The sequence below is a fragment of the Microtus pennsylvanicus genome, chromosome 6, assembly GCF_037038515.1.
Source record: "Microtus pennsylvanicus isolate mMicPen1 chromosome 6, mMicPen1.hap1, whole genome shotgun sequence".
Taxonomy (NCBI): Eukaryota; Metazoa; Chordata; class Mammalia; order Rodentia; family Cricetidae; genus Microtus; species Microtus pennsylvanicus.
The window spans coordinates 50,985,506-51,013,285 of record NC_134584.1 but is presented as its reverse complement, the minus strand read 5'-3'; the positions used below and the strand labels follow the sequence as shown (position 1 = coordinate 51,013,285).

Here is a 27,780-nt window from a genome sequence, read left to right as displayed (position 1 = left end):
TAGGTCCCAGGTCTCCTGTGTTCAGTCCCAGCACCCGGTAGATAGTATGAAGATAGGTCCCAGGTCTCATGTGTTCAGTCCCAGCGTGCTCTGCAGTTGAGTCCGCCTGCATCCCTTCCTCATCATCCCTTCCTTAGATTTTACTTATCTTTTTATTAATTCCTGTAAGGATTTAAAATTTTGGGATGACTCTACCCATTCTTAATTCTCTGGTGCTGTTATTCCATTTAATAGCAGTTTCTACAGACCTGTAAGGAAACAGTACAGTTCCATAGTGCATAGAATGCGTGAAGCATGTACCAATAAGTACATCTGTGGCATCCTTCAGATAAAGATAAACTATGATACTTGATTGCTATTAGTGAATCATAATGGGAATTCCAGAGCTGAGCTGAGGTGACTTGCTCATCAGCCTATTGATAATACTGTATTCTGGGACCGGGGGAACAAGATAATGCCTCTCGTTCTTTATCCTTGAATCCATTTGATGTTATTTTCAACCTCTGAAATGACAAATAAGATTTTTCTTGGCAAATGTCCCTCTTCTACAGAATAATTTAATTAGAATATAACCTCATGGTTTGTAGCTGATACTCTGGCTGGGCCATGAAAAGCCCAGCTACTAGTGGAAAGCTGGCAGAGACTTTGTCACCCCCACCTTACCCAAACCACCTAACTTTAGCACCAAGCAATTCATGGTTGAAGCTCCAGAACCCTACTCCGTGTTTGAAGTCTGCCTTGTTTCATATTGACTGTATGACCTTGGGAATGTTTTGGTTTTGAGGCTCCTTGTCTGTGAAATGGACCGAATGAGCTTGCTTTAAGAAGTAAATGATAGTCTTCAGGAAGAGCTGAGTGCAGTGGCTGCGGGGATGTGCGTGGTAGAAAGTGGTGACGTGTTGGTTGTCGTATTTGTGTGTTGTCAGCTTGAGTGCCTCGGGAAGAGAAGATTTTGTGAGACACGGGTACGCGCAGTGATTGGCTGTGATGAGCACCCCATTGGGTTAGAACTGACTTCAAATAGCTCGTAATTCATCTGAGTATCTGTTAGTGCTAGTTAATGGTGTTCCGCCCGGCCTTGGAGTCTGGGCTTGCCTCCTCAGCCGGGACCACACTCACGTTCCACTGCCCCTGCTTATGCTCTTGGCTCTTGGTCTGTTCCTGCTGTTCTTTCAGAGGCATTTTGTGTATTTTGGATGAATGTCAAAAATATATCACATTTTAGATGTGACAGGTAAGGTCTGAATAGAGCCACTAAATCTTGCATTTACGTTATTCAGTGAAGAAAATGACATTTCTGTTTCTTAACAGCAGGCACTCCTCTAAGGAAAATCATAATGGGAACGAGATAGCAAAAGACCGTTACGCATTTCTAACAGCAGTCCTGACTCGGATTTGAATGACCTAAATTCACTAACTATGGAGGCGTTTTAACCCCTTGAATTGGTACAAAATAAAAGTACCCAATGGCATGGCTTGTGTATAATGTCACTCCCATGTGGCATCTGCAAGGAGTGAACAGGAAGCAGGTGCTGTTATACCCTGTAGCTTCATGGGAATAAGGATGTGCGACCCCTGTTCCCTGTTCTAGTATGCTTCTGAATTCACTAAATTCTCAAGTCCCCTGCCCAGCGTCTGCATTCTTAATTCCAGGATTAGGGAAAGGAATTTCACTTTCTGTCAACCTTGAGGATTTCAAGGAAGGACAGTTTCCTTCCCTGTTGCCCTTCTGTTTTTTCTTTTTTCCCTCATTTCTTCCTTCTCTCCCTCCAGTAAACACACACATACAGAGTCTGTACTCACGCACACAACATGCTAGTCAAAGCTAGGCAACGGCCTTCCTGATTCCTGAGGTCATGCAGCCCTCTGTAAGAAGTTCTCCCACAAGGTGTTCTAGGCTTCCTTGTAGGGAGATGTTGTCTTCTTAATCTTGTAAGAGTCATCCCCTAGCTTCTTGGCCCTTCTAATATAAATAAAACATTTAATTTAAATATACACGTATATGTGTATGTGTGGAAACAGGTCCTATGAATACGTCTAAAGTTTCACCATCTTAAATTAAGAAGCCATGCTAGGTGTTTTGGCTTAAACCTAAAATTTCAGTACTTGGGTTAAGACAGGATGGTCTCTAAAGTACAAGGCACATAGTGAGCACCAAGCCAGTCTGAGTTACATAGCAAGACTTCTAAAAAGCAAATGAGTGAATAAATGATTGCAATATTACATAATTTGCTATATATTTAAGAGAGATGTGATTAAAGTAGGTATGGCAGCTTGTACCTATAATCTTGAACTTAGGAGAGTGAGGCAGGATACCTTTCCATAGTCTGTTCTTGCCTCCTGCTGTGCAGGACCTGGGATCAAACTCAGGTTTCTCAAGCTTGGCAGCAGGCCCCTTCACCTGCACAGCTGGCTGGCTGCCTGGCCTTTAGGCTAGATTGCTATCTGCAGTTTCAGTTTCCTAGACTGTAAAGGGGAGATGGAGAATGCATGGAGGTGTGAATGTCATGCCTGACATTTCGGAAGGATCCGGTCCATCTGAGTTAACAGTGTTATTTAGCTCCATTGCCATTGTCATTCTCAGTCATAGTAAATATCACCAGGTGATGAGGGCAAGGCAGCTGCCATTCTCCTGTGTTACCTGCCTGTTTGTTTTGTTTTTAGAGATTTAAGTGTTGAAGAGAGAAACCCAGGAGCTCCCGAGTATATGATACCCTTTTGTAAGTTCCATTCACCCACACGTTCCGAGGAATAAACTCAGAACTGACTTGCCAACAGACTTGACTTAGTATTGCACAGGGTTGCAGTAATGACCTGGAGACATTCAGTTCTGTCATCAGTCACCATAGCAGCTCACGCTGACGTTCTCTCATTTTTTAAGATCTATCTTAGCATAGCATCCTAAAATACAATTAGTGGTTATTTATAGATTGGTAGATGTATTTATATGTCTATAATTACATTTTTTTCAAAAACAACAAACCCATTCTGTATTTGTTTTTATAGATATTCTATTAAGCCAGCGGCCCTTTGCTGTCCTGTGACTAGTGTCAGCTCTACATATGTTCTCGTGTGCTGCCCCCACCACTTCCATATCACCATAGCCCAGGGTCCCCTCAAACTCATTGTGTAGCCTGAACTCCCCTCTGCTGCCCCAGTGCTGGGATTGGAGGCGTGTGCCAGTGTACACAGAAACTGTCCACACTGTCTGAAAGAGTTTGTGTCTCCTGTGAAGTCGGGAGCAGCCACCTGAGCTTTCAGCTCTGAGCAGTTTTATGTTGCCTCTGGTAGGTGAGAGGTGAGAAGGTGTATTCTTGGCTACATGGAGAGCAGAAGCCCTAGGCTGGGCCAGTGGCTTGTGCAGCAGAAAATGCTTTGCCTGTTTTTCATTTCCTTTATTTCAACCTTGGGTGGTGGCATGTTCTACACTCTCCTGAGATCTTGTCCCTAGCCCCATGCCAACTCCTGAGTAGTGCTTGGTAGCTCCTCTTTCGAGTGGTTCAGTGCATCTGCTCTGGGCATCCATACCCTGGAGTTGTCTAGTCCCCACAGAAACTGGTGGGGACTGATCTGCCCCAGGACTCCAGGCAGATACGAGTCCAAAGGAAGGAGGACACTCATGGGTAAATGACTTCCTGTTGGGTCACCCCACCCTGAATCCCTTGTCCTCTGTAACTGTTCCCTGCCGTAACCGCACTACCTTATCAGTCTAGGTGGCACACACCTGCTCTGGTTGGCATGAGCCTTTGTGACTGTGAAAAGCCTCTCTGTTCTCTCTGTTTCACCCTGTAGCTCTTCCTTTAAGACTGTCTTTGGAGGAATGAGGGAAAGGGACTTGTCACTGGCCCTGTACTTACCCCATGCCATCTGATCTGGCTGCTGGCAGCCACATGTTTGCCGCACATGTGTCCTGAGCATATGTTGGATGTGGCTAGAAATACTCTAAGAGCGCACATTTTATTCATTGACCTGTTGGATGTGGCTGCTATTGGATGCTTTGTCTGGGGTCCCTGAAAATACCATGCAGCAAGCACTGTGCTCAGCTTATTGTATTGTCTCCTTAATCTTCATTATCAATCCAGAGTTCCACCATACCACGTAGGTGTAACTTACACCCTCGTTTTATAGATTAAGATCCTGAATCAGTTTTTTGAACGCGTAGGAAAAAATTCTTATCTAATGTCATGTCTTGTATCTTAGCTTCTCTACCGCCAAGAGCAGTTATGCTACAGTTCTTAGTGCTGTGATTGCATAAATTGTAAGATCTGTATGTAAAAGCTTGATCCTCAGGGTAGTGCTAGTGGGAGATGCTGTGTGCCTTTAATAGGTGGGCTCCAACGAAAGGTCCTTGGGTGCTATCGGAAGGGATCTGGGGCTGGATTGCAGATTACATTTGTGGGTCTCTAGGTCAATGTTCAGCACCATTACAAAAGGAAAAAGTATTTAGATGTCCTAGCCAGTACTCTGTCTCTCTATCCTTCAGGGCTTGGGATGTTAGTGGTGTGTCTATCATGCTGATTGAGTTTCTTTTCCTTTTCTTATGATAAAATACTCTTACAAAGCCACTTAAGAGGGAAGGAATTTATTCTCTCAATTACAGTTTATAGTCCATTGTGGTAGGCAAATCACAGCAGTGAGATCTTGAGGCACGTGGATTTCATAGGCAAGAACCTGGAGAGATAGCTTAGCAGTTAAAAGCACTTGCTGAGGCTGAGGCCCTGGATTCAGTTTCCAGAACCCAAATGACAGTTTACAACTGTCCATAACTCCATTTCCAGGGAATCCAACGCCTTCTTCTGACCTCCCCAGGCACCAGGCATGGGTACAGTGCATACTCACACATGCAGTCAAAACACTCATACACAGAGAATTAAACTAAAATCTTAGGAGGAGGAAGAGGAGAAGTGTGCAGTGAGTGCTTGCTCTTGCTCAGTTCCCTTTCTCCACTGAGCAACCTTCTAGTCCGGGATCCCAGCACCCACACTGGTTGAGTCTTCTCATCTCAGTTAATGTAGATAACCCCCCACAGGTGTGCCCAGAGGCCCAGCTCCCAGATTCTACATCCTGTTGGCAAGAAACACCACCTCATGTGCATTCTTGCCACAATGTGTTGCCTCAGACTCAAACCACAATATGAACTTGATCCTCCAGAGCCATGAGCAAAAGTAAATCTTCCCTTACAACGACCTGTGCCGGGTATTCCACCGCAGTCTCAGAAGCTAGCTGGCTAGTGTTCTTAGCACTAATAAGGATTTTGGTGAGCAGTACCGAGCACAGTGCCATTGGGTACCTAATGAAGTGGGCTGTAATCATAATACTGCGTGGATGTGTACATATTTGTACTCTGTTGCTCCAAGCTGGCAAACACGTGCCTAATTCTCTTTTGATTTTCATAGTAACCCAGTGATTACTGCATTATCACCTCTGCTTTATAAATGACAAAACTAATTCTCGGGATAAATGACTTAAGCCGGCAGTGGGTCAGGGCCTGCTCTCATCAGACACAGAGCAGCATCTTATCAGGCAGCTCCTGGTGGCAATGCCGGTGGTTTTTCACTGTACAGTGGCTTGGTCCTCCCATGTGTCTGAGCGAATTTTGTTGGTTCCCTCCTCACCCCTGCCCTTGTTTAGTTTACCTCTCTATGTAACCAGCCCTTGTTCCCATGTTGCCTCTCTGCACCTTCAAGTGCTCAGCACAGGACACAGTCCAGGGTTGTCAAGAGTAAAAACTTGCATGAGAAGGAGGACCCTGTTGTGTGAATTTTTTACTCTTTTGACTTTTTGGAAGGCCTGCCACCCAGTTCCCAAATAAATCACTCAAAGGCTTATTTCTAGTTATGAACGCCCAGCCTTAGCTTGGTTGTTTCTAGCCAGCTTTCTTAACTTATCCCGACTACCTTTGCCTCTGGGCTTTTATCTTTCTCTATTTCTGCATACCTTTCTTCTTTCTCTGCAGCTTGCTGTGTAGCTGGGTGGCTGCTCCTGAGCTCCTCCTCTCCTTGTTCTCTTGCTCCTAGTGCTCCTCAGTTTGTCCTTTTATACTCTCTGCTGCTTAGCCCTGCTTGTCCTTACTTCTGCCTCTCTATTGGCTGTTCATCTTTTATATTAGGACCATCAGGTGTTTTAAACAGGCAAACAATCATAGCTTCACAGTTAATCAAATGCAGCTTAAACAAAAGTCACCTACCTGAAAATAATATTCCCCAACAGCGCCCTGTCTCATCTGCATCTCTAATAAAGAATACCATCGGGAAGAGAACAGATGGGTTTCCTTTCCTACTGAAAGCTGTAGCTCAAACATACATACATATATACATACATACATACTTACACACACACATATGTATAATTTGTTTTTGATATCCAGATCAAGCCTCATTCCAAGCAAGGAATATGTTTATTCATCTTTATCAGGTGGTACTTAGTGTAAATATTGTGGCTGCTAAGTGTTCAAGTGCAGAAGATAGAAGATTTGTCCTCACCAAATGCTCCAGAAAGCTATATTAAGTAATTCCAAATAGGTTCAGAAACTGAATTCTCTTTTACATTCAGTTTTTACTTAATTAAAATAAAATTAAAAATTTGAAAGAATAGCCACTTCACATATCTATGTTCATGCAGGAATATATTCACGCTCCGCGCTTCCTGCCCAGTGGTTGTCCAGTATATGAGCTGATGATATTAGGAAACTCAGGAAGCAGAGGTATTTGCATGGCCCATTTCTCCACTCTCACCTGCAGAGTGCAGCCGTGACCAACAGGCAGTCCATCTTTAGGATACAGAGGATGCTTTGGGGACTGCAGCGCACAGTGCCAAGCAATAGACGTTTCTGCAATGGTATTTTGTCCCCAAGCTGGTCTGACTTCCCTAGTTAAGCCTTTTTGGAATCTGTTTATTATCCATCAAAGCCTTAAAAAAAAAAACAAAATAAAAGAGGGGGAGGAGTTAGGAGCAGGGAGGAAAGACGAGGCTTTTGCTGTGTTCTCACTCCTTCCGTTATGACTCACACTTAGCAAAGCAGAAGGCCTTGGAAGGCTGGCTGAGTCACAGTCGAGCCCTTTGGCCCTTGCCGGCACTGTTCTAATTTTCCCAGGCAGTAAAAGATGTTTTTCAGATTGTTCATCCCCTCACTCCGGGCCAGCTTAAAGCTTTTTCTTTGCTAAAGCGTGGTGTTTTATGGCAGGTCAGCCAGAACAGTGAACTCAGACCTTCGTGTTTGGTGTATCACTCAAGAAACTCTCTTCTGCATTCAAAACTTGCACCGTTCTTTCTGGTGGCTGTCATAGTGCCAAGAGGAGTTGTAGGTGGTCTTTAGCCTTCCCGTGAGGTAAAGTTTGCTTTCGGTCATTCTTAGGAATGTTATTAGCATTTTATGTTTATGTGTTTTAGATATTCAGTTTTTTAAATGGTTGGTTTTGATATGGAAGCTGACTTGAGTTAAATAGAAGAATTGTCTATTAAATGTCCATATCTAGATCTGATCATTGGCAGTCCAAGAAAGAAGCAGTAATTCCACCATCATAAGGGTTAAACTTAACAAAGAGAAAGGAGCTACTTTTGGCTGACAGCAATAGAAGTTTGAGTCTTTGATGTGTGGGCCCATTGTATTTCTTCAGCATTTGATAAGGTTTCTGGTGATGACAGCAGGGAACATGGTGACAGAGTGAAACCACCTACTGTGTGGCTGGGAATGAAAAAAAAAATGCAAGGACTAGGGCAGGATCTCACAACCCCCTTCAGTGGCACCGGTCCATGGCCCGGTTCCCAGCAGTACCTCCAACAGAAGGGCCTATGGGAGATATATGAGATCTAAAAATGGGGCTGGAGACAAGAGTCAGTGGTTCAGAACATTTGCTGCTTTTCCAAGGGAACCGAGTTTGGTTCCCGGCATACATGTGAGACAGTTCACAGTGGCCTATAATTCCAGCTCTGGATGATCTGACACCCTTTGGGGGCCTTTGTGGTCACCTATACTCATGTGAATATATCGACACAGAAGCATCAAAATAAAAACTATAGTGGTCACCTTTATTTTCCTGCTTTATATATAAACAACTACTTTTGATTTTAAAAAAACTGGCAAATTAAAACTAATTGGACTGACAATTGCAGATCTCAGTATGCAAACTTGCTTCTTTTTTAAACTTAAGACAACGATTATATCTTTTTTATGGTTCCAGAAACTGTCAAGTAAGTTCATACTATCTTTATGCCCATACCATCTTAAGAACTTTTTTTTTTTTAAAGAGAAGTCAAACATTTCTGCTTTAGAAATTTCCAGTGGGAATTCCCAGATAACAGGCATTTCATACCAAAATAAGTGATGGCGGATGATTGTGATTGCTTATCAGCAGTGTACCTACAGAGTAGAAGCTGTAAGAGATTCAGGGCCTGGCTCAGACCAAAGGCTATTCTCAGCCTTAAGCCCCTCCTTGGAGATGGAGATAAAGGCAACAGCCCAAGGCTGCACAAGATGCTAAGAATAAAGGACAGTTGGGGGATAAACCTTAGATAAGGTATTTCTACAACCTCTTTATGGCTCAGGCAACATTTTGGGATAGGGTGTAGCAAGAGTGTTAGAGCCTCAGAATGGGGAGGGGCTTGTGAAATTCCAAATCCTAATCAGGACATAGACATGGGAACCAGAAATTCACAGCACTCTGCATACTGGTAGTGAGTCCACAGAGGCCAGGCCTTCTTAACAGTCAGGTGTGGCGGGTCAAGGGCCCTTAGCAGCCATACCACACACTGTTGATACATTGGTAGTCAACAGACCTGAGAGACAGAAGACATGGTAGCAGGTTGTGTACCCACTGTGGAGCCCACCATGCTCTGATGGTTAGTTCTGAACTCAGGATTACACAGAGGGTCCTCATTAAACTCTGTGGGACACAGACTAAGAATAGGGGAAAGAGAGTTCTAGGGATATGGGGGAGCTTTATTGGCAGGAAAGGATGGGAGAAGACAGAGCAAGAGCTTCCGGAATACACAGTATATATGACATTGGAGAAGAACAAAATTTACTAATAAAAATTTTAAATACTATCAGTATATGAAACAGTGATTTATTTTGCATAAAAGAATTACTTTGGTTAAGTATTTATATCTAAATTGAACGTGGTAAATAGACAGTTGAATAGAAAGTGCTTTGCTCATGAAGAGTTAATTGTTGAAATTGTTATTTTCTACAAAACTTGAGCTTGAGTTAAAATGTACTTGGAGGGAGCCAGGTAGTGGTGTTACACGCCTTTTATCCCAGTACTCCGGAGGCAGAGGCAGGATCTCTGTGAGTTCAAGACCAGCCTGGTCTATAAGAGCTAATTCCAGGGTAGGCCCCAAAGCTACAGAGAAACCCTGTTCCAAAAAAATCCAATCAATCAATCAATAAATAAATAAATAAATAAAGTGTGCTTGGGGGACCTTGGGCTTAACTTTCATGATTCTGTCATTTCATTTTGAAGTTTTAGATGCCAGCTTGCAGGCTCTGGCATCCCCATCATCTCTGCTGGTAGGTTGAGGGTATTCCTTAGGGACTAAGCATCTGCCCGGCATGCACAAGGTTCCCACACCAACAGCCTCATCTTCTTTCTGATTTTAGTAGAATTGCTTTGAATTTCTCAACAACTAAGTTGATGTTGGTTATAGACTTGCTGTAAACTGCCTTTATTATGTTGAGGTGGGACCCTTGTGTTTCTAGTTCTCCAGGACTTTTGCCATGAAGGGATGTTGGATTTTGTCAAAGGCCTTTTCTGCATCTAATGTATTATCATGCGGTTTTGTCTTTCAGCTGCTCTATATGGTGGATTACATTTATCAATTTATGTCTGTTGAGCTATCCCTGTATCTCTGGGATGATGCCTACTTGATCATGATGGATAATTTTTCTGATGTATTCTTGGATTCAGTTTGAAAGTATTTACTGACAATTTTTGAATCTGTGTTCACAAGGGAGAGTGGTCTGTAACTTTCTTTGTTGGGTCTTTATGTAGTTTGAGTATCAGGGCAACTGTGGCCCCATAAAATAAATTGTGCAGTATTTTTTCTATTTCTATTTTGTGTAATAATTGGAGGAATATTGGTATTAACTCTTTTTTGAATGTCTGGTAGAATTCTGCACTGAAACTATTGAGACCCTGGGCTCTTTTTGGTTAGCAGACTTAATTATTGCTTATATTTCAGTAGGGATTATAAATCTGTTAAAATTGCTTATCTTATCTTGATTAATTTTTGTAGGTGGTATATATGAAAAGAATTATCCATTTTTTTGTTGTTTTGGATTTACCAGTTTGGTAGAGTACCAAATTTTTAATATATGCTTTTAATATATTTCCTTATGATTCTCTGGATTTCCTCAAGGTCTGTTGTTTTATCCCCCTTTTGTTTCTAATTCTTTTGAATTTGGGTATTCTCTCTCCACATCTTAGTGAATTTGAATAAGGGTTTGCCAATTTTACTGATTTTTCTCAAAGAACCAATTGTTTCATTGATTCTTTATATTTTTGTTTATTTCTGTTTTATTGATTTCAGTTCAGAGTTTGATTATTTCCTACCATCTGCTCCTTTTTGGTATGATTTCTTCCTTTTGTTTGTTTGGGGTTTTTTTGGTTGGTTGGGTGGGTGGGTTTTCTTTTTCTTTTTCTCTTTTTGAGACAGGGTTTCTTTGGAGCCTGTCCTGGAACTAGCTCTTGTAGACCAAGCTGGCCTCCAACTCACCAAGATCTGCCTGCCTCTGCCTCCTGAGTGCTGGAATTAAAGGCGTGCGCCACCACCGCCTGGCCTCCCTTTTGTTTTAGATTTCCCTTTTTAAAGCATCACTCAGTGTTGAAGACTAAGCAGTTTGGGGTTTTTTGTTTTTTTGTTTTTTTAGTTAAAACCTTTTAGGATTCTTTGAACCCTTGAACCCCATCTTCTGCCAACATTTTGTTACTTTCCCTCCCGTCAGCACCTCTGTTTCCTAAGGCAGAGTCGGTATCATCCTTCAGTCTGTAGACTGGACTAAGGAAGCAGTAGGCAGGAAGGATATGATCGGTGGTTTCCTGTTAGTCCCCTTCCTCTGCTCCTGCTTTGTAGGGAAGGCAGTGTTTCATCCTGGCTTCAACTCTATTTATAGGCAGGGTGATACTAAAAATTGGCAGTGGATGGCTGTTTCTATGTAAAGAAAGCTCACAAATGTCAGCATATATATTGGCATTGGTAAATCTTAGTGGGCCTTGTGAGAGCCTGGCTTTGTTGGGGTCAGTAGTTACAGAAATAGAATTTGGCTCTGACTGGATTGTGCATCCTTTTCGTGATAAACAAAAGTCCTCGGGGATTTGACTTTGTCATACTCTAGGAGGGTCAATACTGAGAGTTCCAAGGGTGCTTTTCTTCTTCCTTTGAGAAAAAAAAAAAATCTGATTCTTAGGAAATCCAGATTAGTGCTGAGCCTCTCAGTAATGGCCCGGGGCCTCTGTAATTCCACGGCATGTGCTCTTGCTGGCTGGCTTCCTTCTCTGCCTCTCCTGGGCCTGTTCACTTCTCTTGTGGCAAACAGAATCCTGCCTGCTTTGGTAAACCTAGAATATTCTGGAAACACTGACTCTTATTCAGTCCGACCAATACCCTATTGATTTTCTTCCCTTTCTGTCTCCCTTCGCCTTCCTCGGAGTTATTCCAGTGGGACCATGACTAATCAGTGTGTGGTTTTCCTGCCTTAGTTGGCATGTTCGTGGCTTTGTAGTCTCATCTTAGCTTTCTAGGACACCAGGAAACATTTGTATCTTTCTGAACTCACATGCTCCTTGTCTGTAGGTTTCATATTCCCTTATCTCTGCCGAAAACCAAGCCAGTTCCCACAACTTGTATGTTTTTATAAAGAAGTTAAGTTCCAGGATCCAGTTTTGTTTCTCAACTTTTTGCCTCTCCTAGCCAGAGGCTCCCTCCTGTTTGTGACCCTCAGGCTTCCGTGGTTCTCAGAGCTAGCCTGTGAGCTTGGGGATGAGCAGTGTTCTTCTGGGTGCAGTCTCACCAGCTGCCAAGTGATGAGGACCATTCCCAGGAGAATATGGGTGATCACTGTAAATATTTCTCTCTCTCCCCATAGTACTCCCCGTCTAGCTGTACATGCTCCCTTTGGAAGCAGACAAACTAGTGTTCTCAGCAGTGAAGAACAGGCTTTGTTCTGATTGGTTCCCGTAGATCCCCTGAGTGAAGGAGCCCAAAGACCATATGGTCTGTCCAAAGTTCTTTTTTTTTTTTTTGTTCCCTGCACCAGAAAAAAAAGAGGTTTCATCTCCAGAGTAGAGTCGGGATTGCAGTTTGGGTCATTGTACCTCACACAGGACTGCTATCAATGCATGGCTGTAGTCTCTCTCCTGGATTGAGAAATGTAGATCTGACAAAACAGCAGCCAGCTCCAACCAAAGAGAGACAGAACAATATAGGACATGGTGACGCATGTCCCACTTGTCATTGCTTTTGTGGCCCATGGAAGTCTTCCTCGTGCAGTAGGTTCCAGTATGTCTGACACCAGCGTGTTTCCCAGTGAAATGCCAGGGGCCTCATTTTTAAGCTTTGGGTCTAACAGGTTCAGACTTTGATAATTAAGAAGTCCCTGTGGCATGCGTCTTCATTTTTAAAATGTGTTATTATGCTGCATTAGTTTAACACTGCATATTGTAAAATTCTGTACCTTGTTATTCTACCAAAAGCCCGCTTGCTTGTCCTCCTTTCAGGCTGTCCAGCAGAGTGCCTGGGGACTAGGGGCTGTGGAGCTTACAGGAAGCTGCTTCCAAACTGCATTACAGGGGTTTTTTTTTTTTTCAAGTTCTTTTTGGAAATTGACAGAATTCAAATTATAAACCAACCAACAGATGTAAATGTGGCTCCTGTTCCTTTGTTTGATGGAGGCTTTTGTGTGACTCTGGCTGTCCTGGAACTCACTTTGCAGGTGAGGTTGGCCTAGATCTCACTGACATCCCCCTGCTTCTGTCTCTCCACTGGGAGTAAAGGCGTGCACCACCACACTCAGCTTTTGTAGTTCTTCTTATAAAGTAATACTTTCAGTTCTGGAGGCACCCAAGGAAATGATCTACATAAAAGTCTTGCAGTAACCAGAAAGTCCTTCAAGATTGACTTCAAAGGGAACATGGGGGAACTTCTGGAGTACCCGGACTCTCCTTGTGCCTTTATTGTGGGGGCGGTTGTACGGCTGTCATCTGTAAAGTGTGCAGTGGTAGAACTAGAAGATTGGAACTTCAGGATTTGAGCATCACAGCTCTATAAACCCAACTCAAAAAACTGCCTAGATGTTTAATCAAAGGCATTTCATCTCCACTGGGGTAGCTAGTGAATTCTAAGTGTTCAGATACAACTTTGGGTTAGCCTTCAGGGATGAAATAGGAAAACATCTTTTTAAAAATGATACAGGCTTAGTATATGTTTATTGAAACATAAAAATATGGGATCTAGAGCAGCAAAGGAATTTTAATCTGTGATATTTCCATTTTGTATTTGTGAGAATTGAAGATTGTGGGTTCTGAAGGCAGACTTGCCTGCAGGATGGAGAAGAAGTAATTATCTTTCTAATTACTTTTTTGGATGAGAAAGTGGGCAGCAACAATGGAATCAGTCCAGTTTTGTCACACAATGCTCTCTTGCTTTTTGGTAGGAGGAAGCATTTGACCCTGTTGATAATTGCAAACTTGGCTTCATGGGTTTGATTCACACTGCACATTCAGCCATGGAAGCAGCTGCATTTTCTCCTTGGCAGTCTTCTCTACTTCCCCTCCTCCATGCCCACCTCACTCGGTGGCTGGGGTTCCCATCTGGAAAGCCTGTTGCCACAGGATACAGAATCCTCTGGGAAAGATGGAAAGCTGTGTGTATGGTTAGGCTTGGCTGGTGGCTCATATAATCAGGGAAACCATGTGGAAAGCTTGCTCATTCATATGCAAGAGCCTGTGTTGTAGCTAGGTGATAGGGCCGCTGTGGGAAGTGGGCCCTGACCTTGTGCATGAAGCCTGCAGCACTGAGTTGTCATCCTCAGTCCTGCTGAGTGTGGCCGCTTCTGTTGTTCAGCAGTAGTGAGATGTGCATTTGGCTCCCATGGAAGAGCAGTCGTAGCCCAATTTGTTGTTGTTGTTGTTGTTTTTGACTAAATGATTCAGTTAGTCACATAACTATAGAGTCGCTGTCTGGTATTTTCCCTTTACTCTCTTTTAAATGGCTTCACTTACCTTCTAAGAAATCTAAGGTGACCAGACCTCTGGATCCATGTCTGCTTGGCAAACTGTGACTCCACTCTGCTGCCCTCCAGGTGTTGTCCACCTTGAGTTAGCCCTGAAGTGGGTAAATGTCCTGAGGGGACCAGAAGCTTCTCAGTTCCTGCTGTTGGCTCAACCATGGTTTGGCCTCCTAGGAAGCTCTGGGAACCCCAGCTAGCACTGGGAACAGAGATCTTGTCTGCCACAGGTACCAGCTTAGAACCAGAGTGGACACTTGACAGCACTGTCCCATCCCTCCTGTGTTCATTCCTCCTGCCTCTAAGAAGTGCATGTCCACAGAGCCGAGCTGCAGATGTCTCCTGCCTTCATTTCTTCATTTTTTCTATAGTCGCGGCAGCCTGCTGCTTCTGCTATATAGTAAAGTGTCTATTGAGATGTGGCCCCAGCTGATGGCTCCAGGTAGAGAAGGGCGTCCTCTAGTGTCTGTAGTTGCTAGTGTGCAGCAGAAGAGGGCAAAGGTCAGGCTCTTTGCAGGCCAGTTGGAAATCAGTGTGTCGGTTTGTGTTTTCTTTGCCCTTCCTGACTGCCATGCTGGCCAGCAGTCCACAGGGTCATCTAGGTGAGGCCCATTCCAGAGCCTGACCAGCCCGTCACAAGAATCCCCACCAAGCTGCTTGTGAAATTGGCTGAGGTATTTCTCTCATACCATCCAAACAGAATTCTTTTTTAGCCTAGTGTGTTGACTCCTTCATGTTCTAGAAATTCTGCACTAATTCATTTCCTCCTTCCCTCCCTTTTTCTCTCCTTCCTTCCCTCCCTCCTTCCCTTCCTTTCTTCCTTCCTTTCTTCCTTGTAACTGGAAGTTTCTTTCCCATTTGTCAGTTCCTGAATAAACATTCTGAGGTTTATATTAATTATAAAAGTTTGACCAATGGCTTGGACCCATTTATATAAGTTTATATAATTTATAAGTTAAATTAACCTATTTCTACTATTCTATATTTTATCACGAGGCTCGTGGTTTGTTACCTCACATCTTGTTTCTCCAGCGGCTGTTGGCATCTCCCTGGCTCTGCCTTCTTTCTCCTTGTATCTGTTTGGGTTTACCGCCTAGCTATATTCTGCCCTGTCGTAATAATAAAACATATTCACAGCATACGGAAGGGCATGCCACATCACTCTTCCTTTCTTTCTTTCTTTCTTTCTTTCTTTCTTTCTTTCTTTCTTTCTTTCTTTCTGCCACATCACTCTTCCTTTCTTTCTTTCTTTCTTTCTGCCACATCACTCTTCCTTTCTTTCTTTCTTTCTTTCTTTCTTTCTTTCTTTCTTTCTTTCTTTCTTTCTTCCTTCCTTCCTTCCTTCCTTCCTTCCTTCCTTCCTCCCTCCCTCCCTCCCTCCCTCCCTTCCTTCCCTCCTTCCTTCCTTTCTTTTCCTTTTTATTTTTAACACTGATGGGGCTAGAAAGGGGTCCACCTGCTGCCTGTGTGGGATCTACTGGGACTGCACCTTGGGCAGTGCATTTCATAGTGTGAGTGTCGCACTGCTGTTCCTAAAGTGGTGTGATGTAGCAGTTAGCTGAAAGTGTCCTGGACGTTTGTGACGCGTGTGGACTGTTAGGCCTAAAGGCAGACTTTTCTCTCCCACCAGTTCCCAAATAACCGACACAGAGACTTAATTATAAATTTTGGCTGATCGCTCGTGTTTATTGCTAACTAGCTCTTACAATTTAAATTTAACCCATTTCTGTTCATCTACATCTGCCTTGTGGCATTACTTCTCTTTCATCTTGCACCTCCTGTTTCCCTTCTGTGTCTGGCTGGTGACTCCTCTGACTCCATCCTTCTTCCCAGTGTCCTTAGTCTGCTTCTCTGGCCCAGCCTATCCTGTCCAGCTATTGGCCAGTCAGCTTTTTTATTAAACCAATCACAGTGACATATATTTACTTACTCAGCGTAAAGGAATATTCCACATAGGCCTTATAGTTCAGGGGTCTCATTGACCTGAACTCTCCAGGAGCTGCTGGGCAACTGGGGTCTGAAACGATCAGAGTCATTTCATAGGTAATACTTCCTTTAGGCTTCTAAAAGCCGCACTTCTAGGTGCTAGCCTTAGAATGTTAGCAAACAGCTTGAAGTAAATGTTAATTTAAGCTATAAAGGTCCATAGCTAGGGTCCCACTTTCAGTCTTCAAAGTCTCAGAATCACTTGCTGATCATGAATAAGAAAAAAGGCGCTTGCTTGGATGTGGTCATGGATATAGCCGCCAATGTGGTTTAAAGTCTGTCAACAACAGCAAAAAAGCTATAACCTCTGGCCATCCAAGATGTTGTAAGGTGGGAGATTAAAATGGAAATTAAGTTTAAAGTGCTCTTGGGTGAAGAGGTGATTGACATTAAGATGAGAATATATGAAACCACCAAAGCCACAAACTGCACCTAGCAATCCCTTTGGGTTATGCCCTCCTTATACTGTTATTGGAGGCATGGTAATGAAGCTATACTGCCCCAGGCAAAGGGGTCACCATTCTTTTCATGTACAGTGGGTGTTACCAGTATAATAGTGAACATAATTATGTAGCCTTTAATAAATATCTTGACTGAAGCTCTGCTTTTATTTTCTGAAAACCTTTATGAGCCAAGAAGTGTCAGGCACCAAGGAATCATGTGGAATAAGTGGGTCCCAGTGTATCCCAGGAGTTTCTACCAAATAGGGAACATGTTCATCATCTAGACAATACACCTGATATTTTACTTGGTGATTTTTGTTTGTTTTTGTTTTTAAAAATAAAAGTTGCCTAGGGTGTGTAGCTTAGTAGCAGAGGCTTTACCTAGCACGTATGCTGTCTTGGGTCTGATCTTCAGTACCCCTAAAATTAAATAAAAATAAAAGTGGCTGTTAATTGGCTACATTTTAAGTCTCAGGTTTTTGTTCTGTTTTGGAGTATCAAGGAGAGGTTCTTAAGTAGCTTAACTGTTGATTTGAAAATGTGACGGAGCATGTGGATTACTAAAACGTATGGTTTTTTCTCTATGCAAAGAATTTGTGAGGTGGCTGTACATTACCTTTCTGTGGCCAGGTCATTGTCAACCTGAACTTAGTTTGACAATTTTGTGTTTCTCATTTTTTGAGCTAATTTTACAAACAAACTAAAATAAGAAACATTTTCATGCCAAATCTAGGATGAAAGATAGATAGATAGATAGATAGATAGATAGATAGATAGATAGATAGATATAGATAGATGAAACAAACTGAATATGTAAATTTGGTGGTGCATGACTTGAACACTCAGAGGCAGAGGCAGGAGGATGATGAGCTCAGAGCTAGCCTGTGCTACATGGCAAGATCCTCCCTGTCTCTAAAAAGGGTGTTGGAGAGAGCAACATGACTCCAAGTCTGTAAAAGATCTTCAGATTTTGTTTTAGCACGTCTCTCCCAGAGCACTAACAACCCAAATTAAACACTGCCCTCTCCCTCTTCTCCAAAGCTTTTCCCTTGTCACCCAGGGAAAGGAAGCCAGCCCAAAGGCACACAACTGGAACTAGCTGGTGGCACACTGAAGAATCACCTCTAGAACAGTGTTAGCATGTGCCCATGGCTCTAAATGCCAGAAAGGCTTTACCTCTAAGTTTCTGTCTCCTGTCTTTTTTTTTTTTTTAAACGAGAGTTTAACCTTTGTGGGGCCAGAGATTAGACTGCTTTCTGAGTGGTTAAAGAAAATGTGGGGGTTTCTGTTGTCTGAATAGGCATGCCCAGATAATCCCACCTCCTCCACAGCCCTGGGGAGGTGAAAAGTGCCGTCCAGCCCAGGCTCTGGCCGTGTGTGAGGACTCAGACCAGGGCATCATCCAGGAGCCGTTCTTCCCAGTGACTCCATTTCAGGCCACCTGTGGCAGAGGCCCATGAGGGGGAATGAACGGAGGGACCACAGTGGAGCTGTGAAGGAGGTAGCAGGGCTGTGGTTCCCGAGAGACCTGAATGGGAGATCTTGGTCGGCTTTTCATTTGTGCGTTTGCTTTCTTGACTGAGTAGTCTCCCAGTTATTCCTGCATATATAAGAAGTGCCGGTGTAACGCCAAGCTGGTTCCCCCAGGGCTCTGTGCTGCTCTGCTCTGGTTTTCTTTTCTTTGTCGGTTTGACTTCATTTTCAAACTGTCAACTTCAGTTTCACAGTCCCTTCTGTGAGCTGTGTATTTGCATAACGTTGTGATTCATATGTCCCCAGATAATTTCCATAAATCTCATTAAAGCAAGATGTTGGTGCGGTAACACATACCTTTAGTTGGAACACTTTGGAGGTAGAGGGTGATCTGTAACTTCTAGACCAGCCAGGACTACATAGAGACTCTATCTTAAAACAAACAAATAAATAAATAGGTTTATATTTTTCTTTTATTATTTTGCCTTTCGTTTCAGACTTTCAGTTAAGAGTTTCACTTCAAGTGTTTACCAGTTGTCAGCTCTCATGCTTTCGAGCACATTGACTGCACCAAATACTGTTTCAGTAGAAGGACGTGCGGAGGGAAGATGTTTGGGTTTTAATGTTAAGAGATAACACCAGTATTGTCTCTTCTCGTGTCTTATTTAGATTTCGACACAGTCCCAACTGTTGGTACCTGAGAGACTGGACCATCCACACCTGGATTAGACAGTGTCTGAAGTACGGTGCACAGGACAAAGCCTTGTATACCATTGTTAATAAGGTGAGGGGTTCCTGCATGCTTCCAGGTGTGTGTGATCTGCTGTTTGTACCCGTGATGGTACCAAAGAGAAGTACCAGAAGCCACTTTTCTTAAGTTGTCCTCTCAGGGTCCTTCTGCTGTCTTCAGACTGGAACTGGTTGTAAACTAACCAACAAACTGAAAACCCAAAGCTGCCACTTTTCCAAACAGTGGTCAGGAAGGACAGGCGAGAGCAGAATGTGGTCCAGTCAGAACTCTGCACTGGTGGTCACTTCGTTCTCATCCTTACGCCTGGGGTTTCTTGCCTGCTTCCCTTTCATAAATTTGGGGGAGTGATGGAGTGTAATCTCTAGCTTATTAGGACCATCTTGCACTTTTTTTCAGAAGACGGTATTCCCATGCTGGCTCTTCCTTCCCACAAGCCCCAGAGTTCCCAGAATTAAGGTCCTTTTGATGTTACACTCCACCCAGCACTTCAATCTTCATTGACTTCATGGCACAAGTGTATATACAAGATAAGCACAAGTTGTAGAGTGTTATATTGTCAGATCCAACCTAAATACTATTATGCACCATTAAAGAATTTTAACAGGGCTGGAGAGATAGCTTAGTGGTTAAGAGCACTGGCTACTCTTCCAGAGGACTCAGGTTCAATTCCCAGCATCCTCATGGCAGCTCACAACTATCTGTAACTCCAGTTCCAGGGTATTTGATGCCCTCACATAGACATACATGCAGGCAGAGCACCAGTGCACAAAAAATAAAAATAAATGAATAGCTTTACATTGAAAACACACCATGAAGTTTTAAACTGGGCAGTGGTAGTGCAGGCCTTTAATCCCAGGACTCAGGAGGATCTCTGTGAGTTCGAGGCCTGCCTGGTCTACAAATCAAGTTCCAGGGCAGTCAGGACTATTACATAGAGAATAATTAACAACATTTTACACAGGATATATATTTATGAAAATTTATTATTTTCATAGTGTCATTCAACCCTGAAAATTAGAGTTAAAATGGAATGCTGATTTTATCTTTGACTCCTCTCTGCAAAAATGATTTTCACCTATAACTTATGCTCAAGTCAAATCAAAATATTCTCTACATATTATTTGTGTGAGATGATGCACTGATTCAATAAATGAAGACGGAAGTAAAACAGATATCCCTGTCACTGTAAGCTCACTTAGATCCAAAGTGCTGCCCCAAGAGGAATTCGGAAGATGGCATCCAGCTGGAAGGAAGAAGTCGAGGGCAGGAGAGCCATTTAAGCTATCTCCAAAAGTGCCCCGGGAGCAGCATGTGCTGCCCCCGGCCTGCAGTGACGGCAGATCTCAAGGGGACAGCTGAGTCAGAGGAGAGCCGAAACTAGATCCTAGATACAGATGGTCAAGGTTCAGGCTTCAGTCTTGTGAAGGAAAGGACAGCCCCAGGGGACGGAAGAGATGAAATCTTGTGCTCTTCATTCCAGAAATTATACTCAGAGGTGAAGATCCCTGTGGAAACAGATCCAGAAAGGTCTAGAAAAGTAGAGCAAAGGATCTCTTTTCTGTTGCTTCCAGGCATTTAGAAGGAAAAGTCAGCGGGTGAAGGGTCAGGAGACCCAGCTTGTAACCTCTTAGCTTCTGTCAGTTACCTGGAACATCAGGCAAATAATTTTTTCCTTGTGGTTCCTGGTTTTCTCAATTCCAGGTTGAGTTATATGGATAGTTAGATCCGTGGTTGACAGCCTGAGCTGCCCACTAGAGTCACCCAGGGTTTTTAGATTTCCAGGTGCTTCCCTGTGGAGAGACAGCTGAGTTGATGTTTTGAGTTTGGATCCCTAGCACCCATGTAAAAAGTTGAGCAGGACACCCCTTGCCTGTATGTGCACCCACAAACACAACTGCATACAAAAATAATAAGCATCACAGATACTTGTATTTACCCCTTATATTCTAATTTACTTGGCCTAGGCATTTGGGTTCAAAGCACCATGAGTGGAAAGCATAGAGATTCTGGTGCCTCTCCCAGCACACACACAGCCTTCCCTCGCCAGCATCCTGCTCTGGGGACATCTGCTGGGGCTGATGCACTTAGAACAAAGCATTAACACCCAGAGCCCACAGTTTACAGGTTCCTTCTTGGTGTTGTGTGTCCTGTGGGAGTGAATGAAATGACATGAGTCTAGATCATTGTGGCTGCCTTTTCATCTTCCTTAGGGACTTTTTCTTTAAGCTTCTCTTGACCCTTGGTTCAAGGTTGAGAATCCTGGACTGGATGATTTCTTCTTTGTTCTACAAACTTTATCCTGTAGCCCAGATTGCCCCAGAACCCACCTCAGTTCTGCCTCAGCCTTCTGAGGGATTATAGGTGTTTGGCACCACATTCAGCTTGAACCAGTTCATTTCAAAGGTCCTTTCTAGCTCCAGTGACTTAGATTCTAAAGTGTTTTGGCTTTAACCTGCTATGGATTCGTGCTGCTGTGGGTGAGTTCTCTGAGAATCCCAGGCCTGCCCCTGAGCCGCAGCCTTCCTGCCGTCTCCGCTTGAACACACCTGAGGCTTCCTGTGCTGCTGTCATGAGTCAGTTCAGGTGGTTCACAGCTGAGGCTTTGGAACCTCCCAAGGGAGTAGGTGGCACAGGAGAGGTTTCCCAGGTGTCTGGTAGTTGGTGACACTATGGAACAGAGGGGTTAATCGTATTGAAATAAGAATTGGGGATGAAATTGTAGCCATGATCTAAGCAGGAGGGAGTCAGGCTCACAGGTATATGAAAATCACAGAAGCGTGCTAAAACTGCTGGGCTCCATCCTGGAGCTGAGGCTGTGGGCCTGAGGCTTCAAGATCTGAGTCATTAATGTGCCCCTACTACACCCTGAAGCAGAGACTGCATTATCTTTATTTATTCCTAAAATATTATTCCTAAATTCTGGCGTCTTAAATATGCAGGTAAACAGCATCCGAGGAGCTGGGTTCATAACAAAGCGTTGGCATATTTCTTGTGTATTTAGAAGCTCTCCAGCCAGACCATACGCTGTATAATTCATGCTTTTTTCCTTATGATCTGTTTCTGCATTTTCATTCATACCTTGTGAAAAGGATCGCTGGAGCAGCTGTGTGTGAGGAAGGGATGGTCCTTGCTGCTGCTTTGTCTAGCTGTGGTGAGCTGTTAGAACTGAGCCCTGTTCCCCCTTCAGTTGTCATCTGTGAGACACCCGCTCACAACTCTCACCCTGACCAAGTTCCAGTTACCAAACCTCATGAGTCACAGCTTCAGTTTCACTGTCACAAATGCTGCAAAATGATCGGCACATCGTTTAACTCAAGTGGGGCCAGGTTTTATCCTGAATAATAGATAGGCATGTGTTACAGACTGAATTAAAGAGGGTTTCTTTTTTTCTCTTCATTTTCCTTTTTATTACAGGTTCAGTATGGAATTTTTCCAGATAACTTTACATTCAATTTACTGATGGATTATTTCATAAAGAAAGAAAATTACAAAGGTAAGAAACCAGATGACCATCCAGTTAATACAGGACCTTCGGCTCCAAATGGAAGGGTCCAAATGCAGACATCTTCTCCTTCTTTATTTCTTAATTATGTCTCTTTACATTACTCTTTTAGTCAGAAAAATTTACGTGAAGATTATTATTATTTATGCAGAAATTTTAAGTATCACCCTTTTATGGGATAGAAAATATCAAAGTATATAAGTGCTTATAAAGGAAAAGTTAATTATATGGACCAATCTGATTCCACTTCCCAAACTGATTAAATGCAGAATAAAGAGAATAAAGTAAAAATTGATCCCATTTTCATGTGTAATTTTGGAATCTATAATGAACAGTTGGCAGAATTAGATTTACAAACAAAGAAAGGCCTGTGAAATGGCTCAGTGGGTAATGGCGTCTGCTGCCAAGCCTGAGGACCTCAGTTAGATACCTGGAATCTACAAGGTAGAAGGGGCGAACCGACTCCAGCAGGTTGTCCTCTGACCTTCCACACATACACACGCACACGAAATAAATAGTCAATAAAATTGTAAAGTAATAAAATTAATAAACAAATGTGTGATTTCAGAAGGAAAAAAGTGGGGACTTAGACCTGGAAAGTGGGTTCAGCATGTCAGAGCAGCGTTTGCTCCTGTGCAGCGCACACCCACACGGCAGTCAACAGCCCTCTGCCACTCCACCTCTAGAGGACTTGGCATCCTCATCTTGCCTCCCCAGGCACTACTCATGGATTGCACAGACAAGCATGCAGCCAGCACCCAGATAGATAAAGATAAAACTAAATAAGTCTTAACAACAGCAGCAAAATGGGCCTTCATCCTTGTTGAAAATATTGATGTGATTATTTAAAAGAAAATCTCACCCAGCGTGGTGGTGTACATCTTTAATCCCAGCACTTGGGAAGCAGAAGCTGGCCCATCTCTGTGAGTTCAAGTCTGGCCTGTCTACATAGTGAGTTTCAGACTCATCAGTGCTACATAATGAGACCAAGTCTCAAAAAAGAAAAGAAAATTTCTTCCAGGTCCTTATTTTGCTAGCTTTACTAGATGCTTTGTTCTGTCTGTCTCAGTTTCCTGCAAAAAGAGCAAGAAATTGATACCTCTCAGCCTCCCACAAAACCATTGCAGCATTTGCAAAACCAGCTAGCCATGAACAGCTGTACATCATGATAACTCGTCTGTAATTATGCATGTATGCAAAGTGAGCAGGAGAGCACATGCACTCAGTTGAAAACATTTGTTGTCTTGTGGCATGTGCTGCAAGCATTACGTTTTAATGTTAGCATTAACATCTCTACCTTGGCCACAACTTACTGATGGAAAGAAATTGTTTGAATGATACTCTTAGCTTTTGTCTGTGTTGTAGAATATTATGGGAAGATCGGAGTCATCTGGGGCCTGTTCTATGACTAGCAGTCATGTAGGAATAAATAACATATGCTGTATGTTACACTCAGGAGCTTATGAAGGATCATCTTCCTCTCCCTTCTTTCAGTTCTTTTAAACTGATCTTTATTATCCCTGTTTCCATCTTTGAAATAACTCCCGAGGTTTGGGAGTTCCTCTAGCCTTTGTCTTGTCTTGCCTCCACAGTGAGACAGCATTCTAACAAAGAGAAGCAGGCAGCCTGCTTGCTTGTCAGGGTGACTTTGCCAGTGATGCGCCTCTTTCTGCTGCCTTTGCTCTTCTGGCTGATGGACAGTGTGTGAGGCATTATCTTGTTGAAGTAAATAGAGCAAGCAGCATTTGATCATTATGAAGATGCTACTCACTGGGAGCCAAGACATGCATTTTGAAGTCAGTGATGCACAAGCCCCAGTTCAGTGTGCATGCACTGTGTACAGTAGGCGTGAATGGCTCGGAAAGGACCTGCTTCGTCAAAGGCCATGGTTTCCTCCTTCTTGATTCTGCTTATTTTCCCATCGCACTGCACTTTGAAGGTGTTGGTTTTTTCTTTTTTTTATTTAGAGATTTATGATGTTGTCTACAACTAATTTCCTCTCGTATTCACCTTCATCTTCTTGCCAGATGCTTTATCTGTGGTTTTTGAGATCATGATGCAAGAAGCCTTTGAAGTGCCGTCCACCCAGTTCCTCTCCCTCTATGTGTTATACCGTTGCCTGGCAGAGAAGACAGACCTCACAGTAAGTGATGTGCCCTGCCGTGGAACCGAGAGCTAGAAGAAAGTCGAGCAATGACTGCCAGGGAAGATAGAGGAGGGCAGAAGCCTTGCCCTTAGAATCTGGAGAAAAATATCCATATATAGTCAGAAATGAACATTCATTCAGTGTGTTCTGTTTTCTACAAAGTGGAACTGGATACTTCCCAAGCAAAAGCTCTTACACACATTTGCAGGGGTAGGGGAGATTGTTTTTGTTTTGATATTGGGGGATTTGAATCCAGGGCCCCTTGCATGCTAGGTGAGCATTTTACTACTGAGATACAGCCCTAGCCCCTTGTGCACAGTTTGAAACTTGAGCCAAGTCAGGTGACCTCAGACATTCTGCAGTGAGTCATTGATAATCACTGACAGCCAGACATGGCAGGCTAAAGAAGCAGGTGGGCAGCCAACTTTAACCCTGAGCTGGCATATTTAACACTGACCATTTTGTTTGTGTCAGGGTTTCCTACAGTTGCCCCATGCCAGTTGTGTTCCAGAATGTGCAACATGCCAAGCTTTGACTTAGCTCTTGAGTAGGACATTTACTTATGGTTTACTGTTATCCCTACGTAAATATGGCGGTGAGAAAGCAGTGACTGATAATAAGCAGACGTGTGCTATGCTGCACTGCGTTCTTGGAGTTTAGCTGTATTAATGTCTGAGGCATAGAGATTCTACAGAATAACCACGGCACCAGTAGATAATGCGAGGCATTGTGGCCCTGTGGTCTCCCTTAATTTCAGTACCAGATCTGAAAATCTCAGTTTGGCACTGATCACAACTTATGCTGGAGAGGTTGTGGGAAAAAGGGAACACTTCTGTGTGCTGGTGGGAATGCGAGCTGGTACAGACCCTTTGGATGTCAGTGTGGCGATTTCTCAAAAAAATTAGGGGAGCTGGAGAGATGGCTCAGTGGTTAAGAGCATTGCCTGCTCTTCCAAAGGTCCTGAGTTCAATTCCCAGCAACCACATGGTAGCTCACAACCATCTGTAAAGAGGTCTGACACCCTCTTCTGGCCTTCAGGCATACAGACAGAATATTGTATACATAATAAATAAATAAATATTTTAAAAAAATTAGGAAACAACCTTCCTCAAGACCCAGCAATACCACTTTTGGGTATATATCCAAAGGATGCTCAATCGTGCCTCTAGGACATGTGCTCAACTATGTTCATAGCAGCATTATTTGTGATAGCCAGAACCTGGAAAAACCTAAATGCCCCTCGACCGAAGAAGAGAGAAGGACATTAAGAAGGAAAATGTGGGTCTGGAGAGATGGCTCAGAGGTTAAGAGCATTGCCTCTCTTCCTAGAGGTCCTGAGTTCAATTCCCAGCAACCACATGGTGGCTCATAACCATCTGTAATGGGGTCTGGTGCCCTCTTCTGACCAGCAGGCATACACACAGACAGAATATTGTATACATAAAATAAATAAATAAATAAATAAATATTAAAAAAATATCAGTAGCCCACATGAGAGACATGCCTACATGTGTGTATGTGCACCATGCCTGGGGTCTGTGGAGTTTTAGATGGTTGTGAGGCATCATGTGGGTGCTGGGATCTGCCATAGGTGCTCTTAAGCATTAAGCCATCTGCCTAGCCCTTTGTCTTGGGCTAGGCTATAAGCAGATGTCTGTTTGACTGCTAAATACATAGTACTTGGCAACTGATTAAAAAAATAGGCTCAATATATACTTAATAACTTAATTGTGAATATAAGCTATATCATAGGTCATGATACTCAGTAAGGCAGAACATTTCAGGTATGCAGAATGAGGCCTGGACTGATGACATTTCAACTCCTATCCAAACTGAGATTTTCTTTTTCTTTCTTTTTCATTTTTTTATTGGTATTTATTGAGCTCTACATTTTTCTTTGCTCCCCTCCCTGCCTCTCCCCTCCCCACTTCAATCCTCTTCCAAGGTCCCCATGCTCCCAATTTACTCAGAAAGACAATTATCACATGTACTCACTCATAGGTGGTTTTTAAACATAAAGCAAAAAAAGCCAGCCTACAAACCACAATCCCAGAGAACTTAGACAGTGAGGACTCTAAGAGAGACTTACATAAATACAATCTACATGGGAAGTAGAAAGTAGAAAAAGACAAGATCTCCTGCAGGACACTCTTGTAGCCTTGCATCCATATGTAAATGTGTGCACATGATCTAGAGAGACAAGCGGTGGAAATCAGCATCATACGTATATCAGATGTCAGCATACACACATCAGTCACAAGTAAAGGAAAATTTGGAGTGTGTTGGACCACACAAACCATGGAAAGAATGGCCTAGAAGAAAGGGTAGTATAAGGTGGGAATAATGAAGGGTCATTTATTTAGTGACATCAGAGCGATAGGTGGTCCATTTTATCTCCCTAGAGAAACAGCAGGAGGCCAGATTGGAAAGGATTAGTGGGGGATTTAGAAGTGCAGACAAGACAGCAAGCATAGGTGACTCAGTGTGTCTAGTTTGTGGAGAGAATAGAGGAGGCGGAGGAGGAGAAGGTGAAGGCTTGCTTTGCGTCAGTAGGCAAGGCCTGGCATAACGATCCATACTGCCGGTAGAGTATGCTGTTAAGTGCTCAGGACCAAAACTGTTTTGGAATTCAGATTTGTTTAAATTGTAGACTATTTGTGTAGTGAGATACACTGGAGATAGAACCAATCTTCATCCATATTTTATGTGTACTTTAGACACATACACTAAAGGTGATGTTTATGCATTATGTTTAATTTGCACATGAAATATTCCATGTAGTATGGATTAGTATGGATTTTCTGCTTGCAGGAACATTTTGGATTTTCAGATTAGGGATGCTCATCTCAGACACTGTCAACTCTGACTGGTCCCAGCATGTCACTGACAGCTATTGCTTGTACATTTGCTCTTCATTCAGCTTCTGTTCCCTGTTGGAATCCTGAGCCCGTAGCTCATCTTTAGACGGTGAGATGATTCAGTGGGTAGGGTGTTCCGCATCAAACCTGATGACCTGATCGGATCCCTAAGATCCATATGGTGCAAGGAGAGAGCTGACTCATACACACTGTTGTCCCATTCCATCCCCACCCACACTGCCATGTGCTCACACACACACACACAGAGATATTCTAAAACAAGTATTTGAAGTCAGCCTGATCTGCATAGTAGCAAGTTCCAGGCTAGCCGAAACTACATAGTGAAACTTTCCTTAAAAACAAAATTAAATTGAAAAATAAGTGTAAGAAAGTGTTTTCA

General features: G+C 43.1%; 1 protein-coding gene across 2 annotated transcripts in view; it reads left to right on the top strand.

Annotated features, from left to right (window-relative positions):
- Mrps27 (mitochondrial ribosomal protein S27) overlaps positions 1-27,780 on the top strand; it is a 76,851-nt gene that overhangs the window by 39,814 nt on the left and 9,257 nt on the right. For both annotated transcript variants that reach the window (XR_012910892.1, XM_075976227.1), the window contains exons 5-7: positions 18,793-18,907; positions 22,289-22,367; positions 24,404-24,519. Coding sequence is in view for 1 of the 2 variants with exons in the window: in XM_075976227.1 (XP_075832342.1) it covers positions 18,793-18,907; positions 22,289-22,367; positions 24,404-24,519 (310 nt within the window). In the remaining variant the exon portion in view is untranslated. The remainder of the gene's footprint in view (positions 1-18,792; positions 18,908-22,288; positions 22,368-24,403; positions 24,520-27,780) is intronic.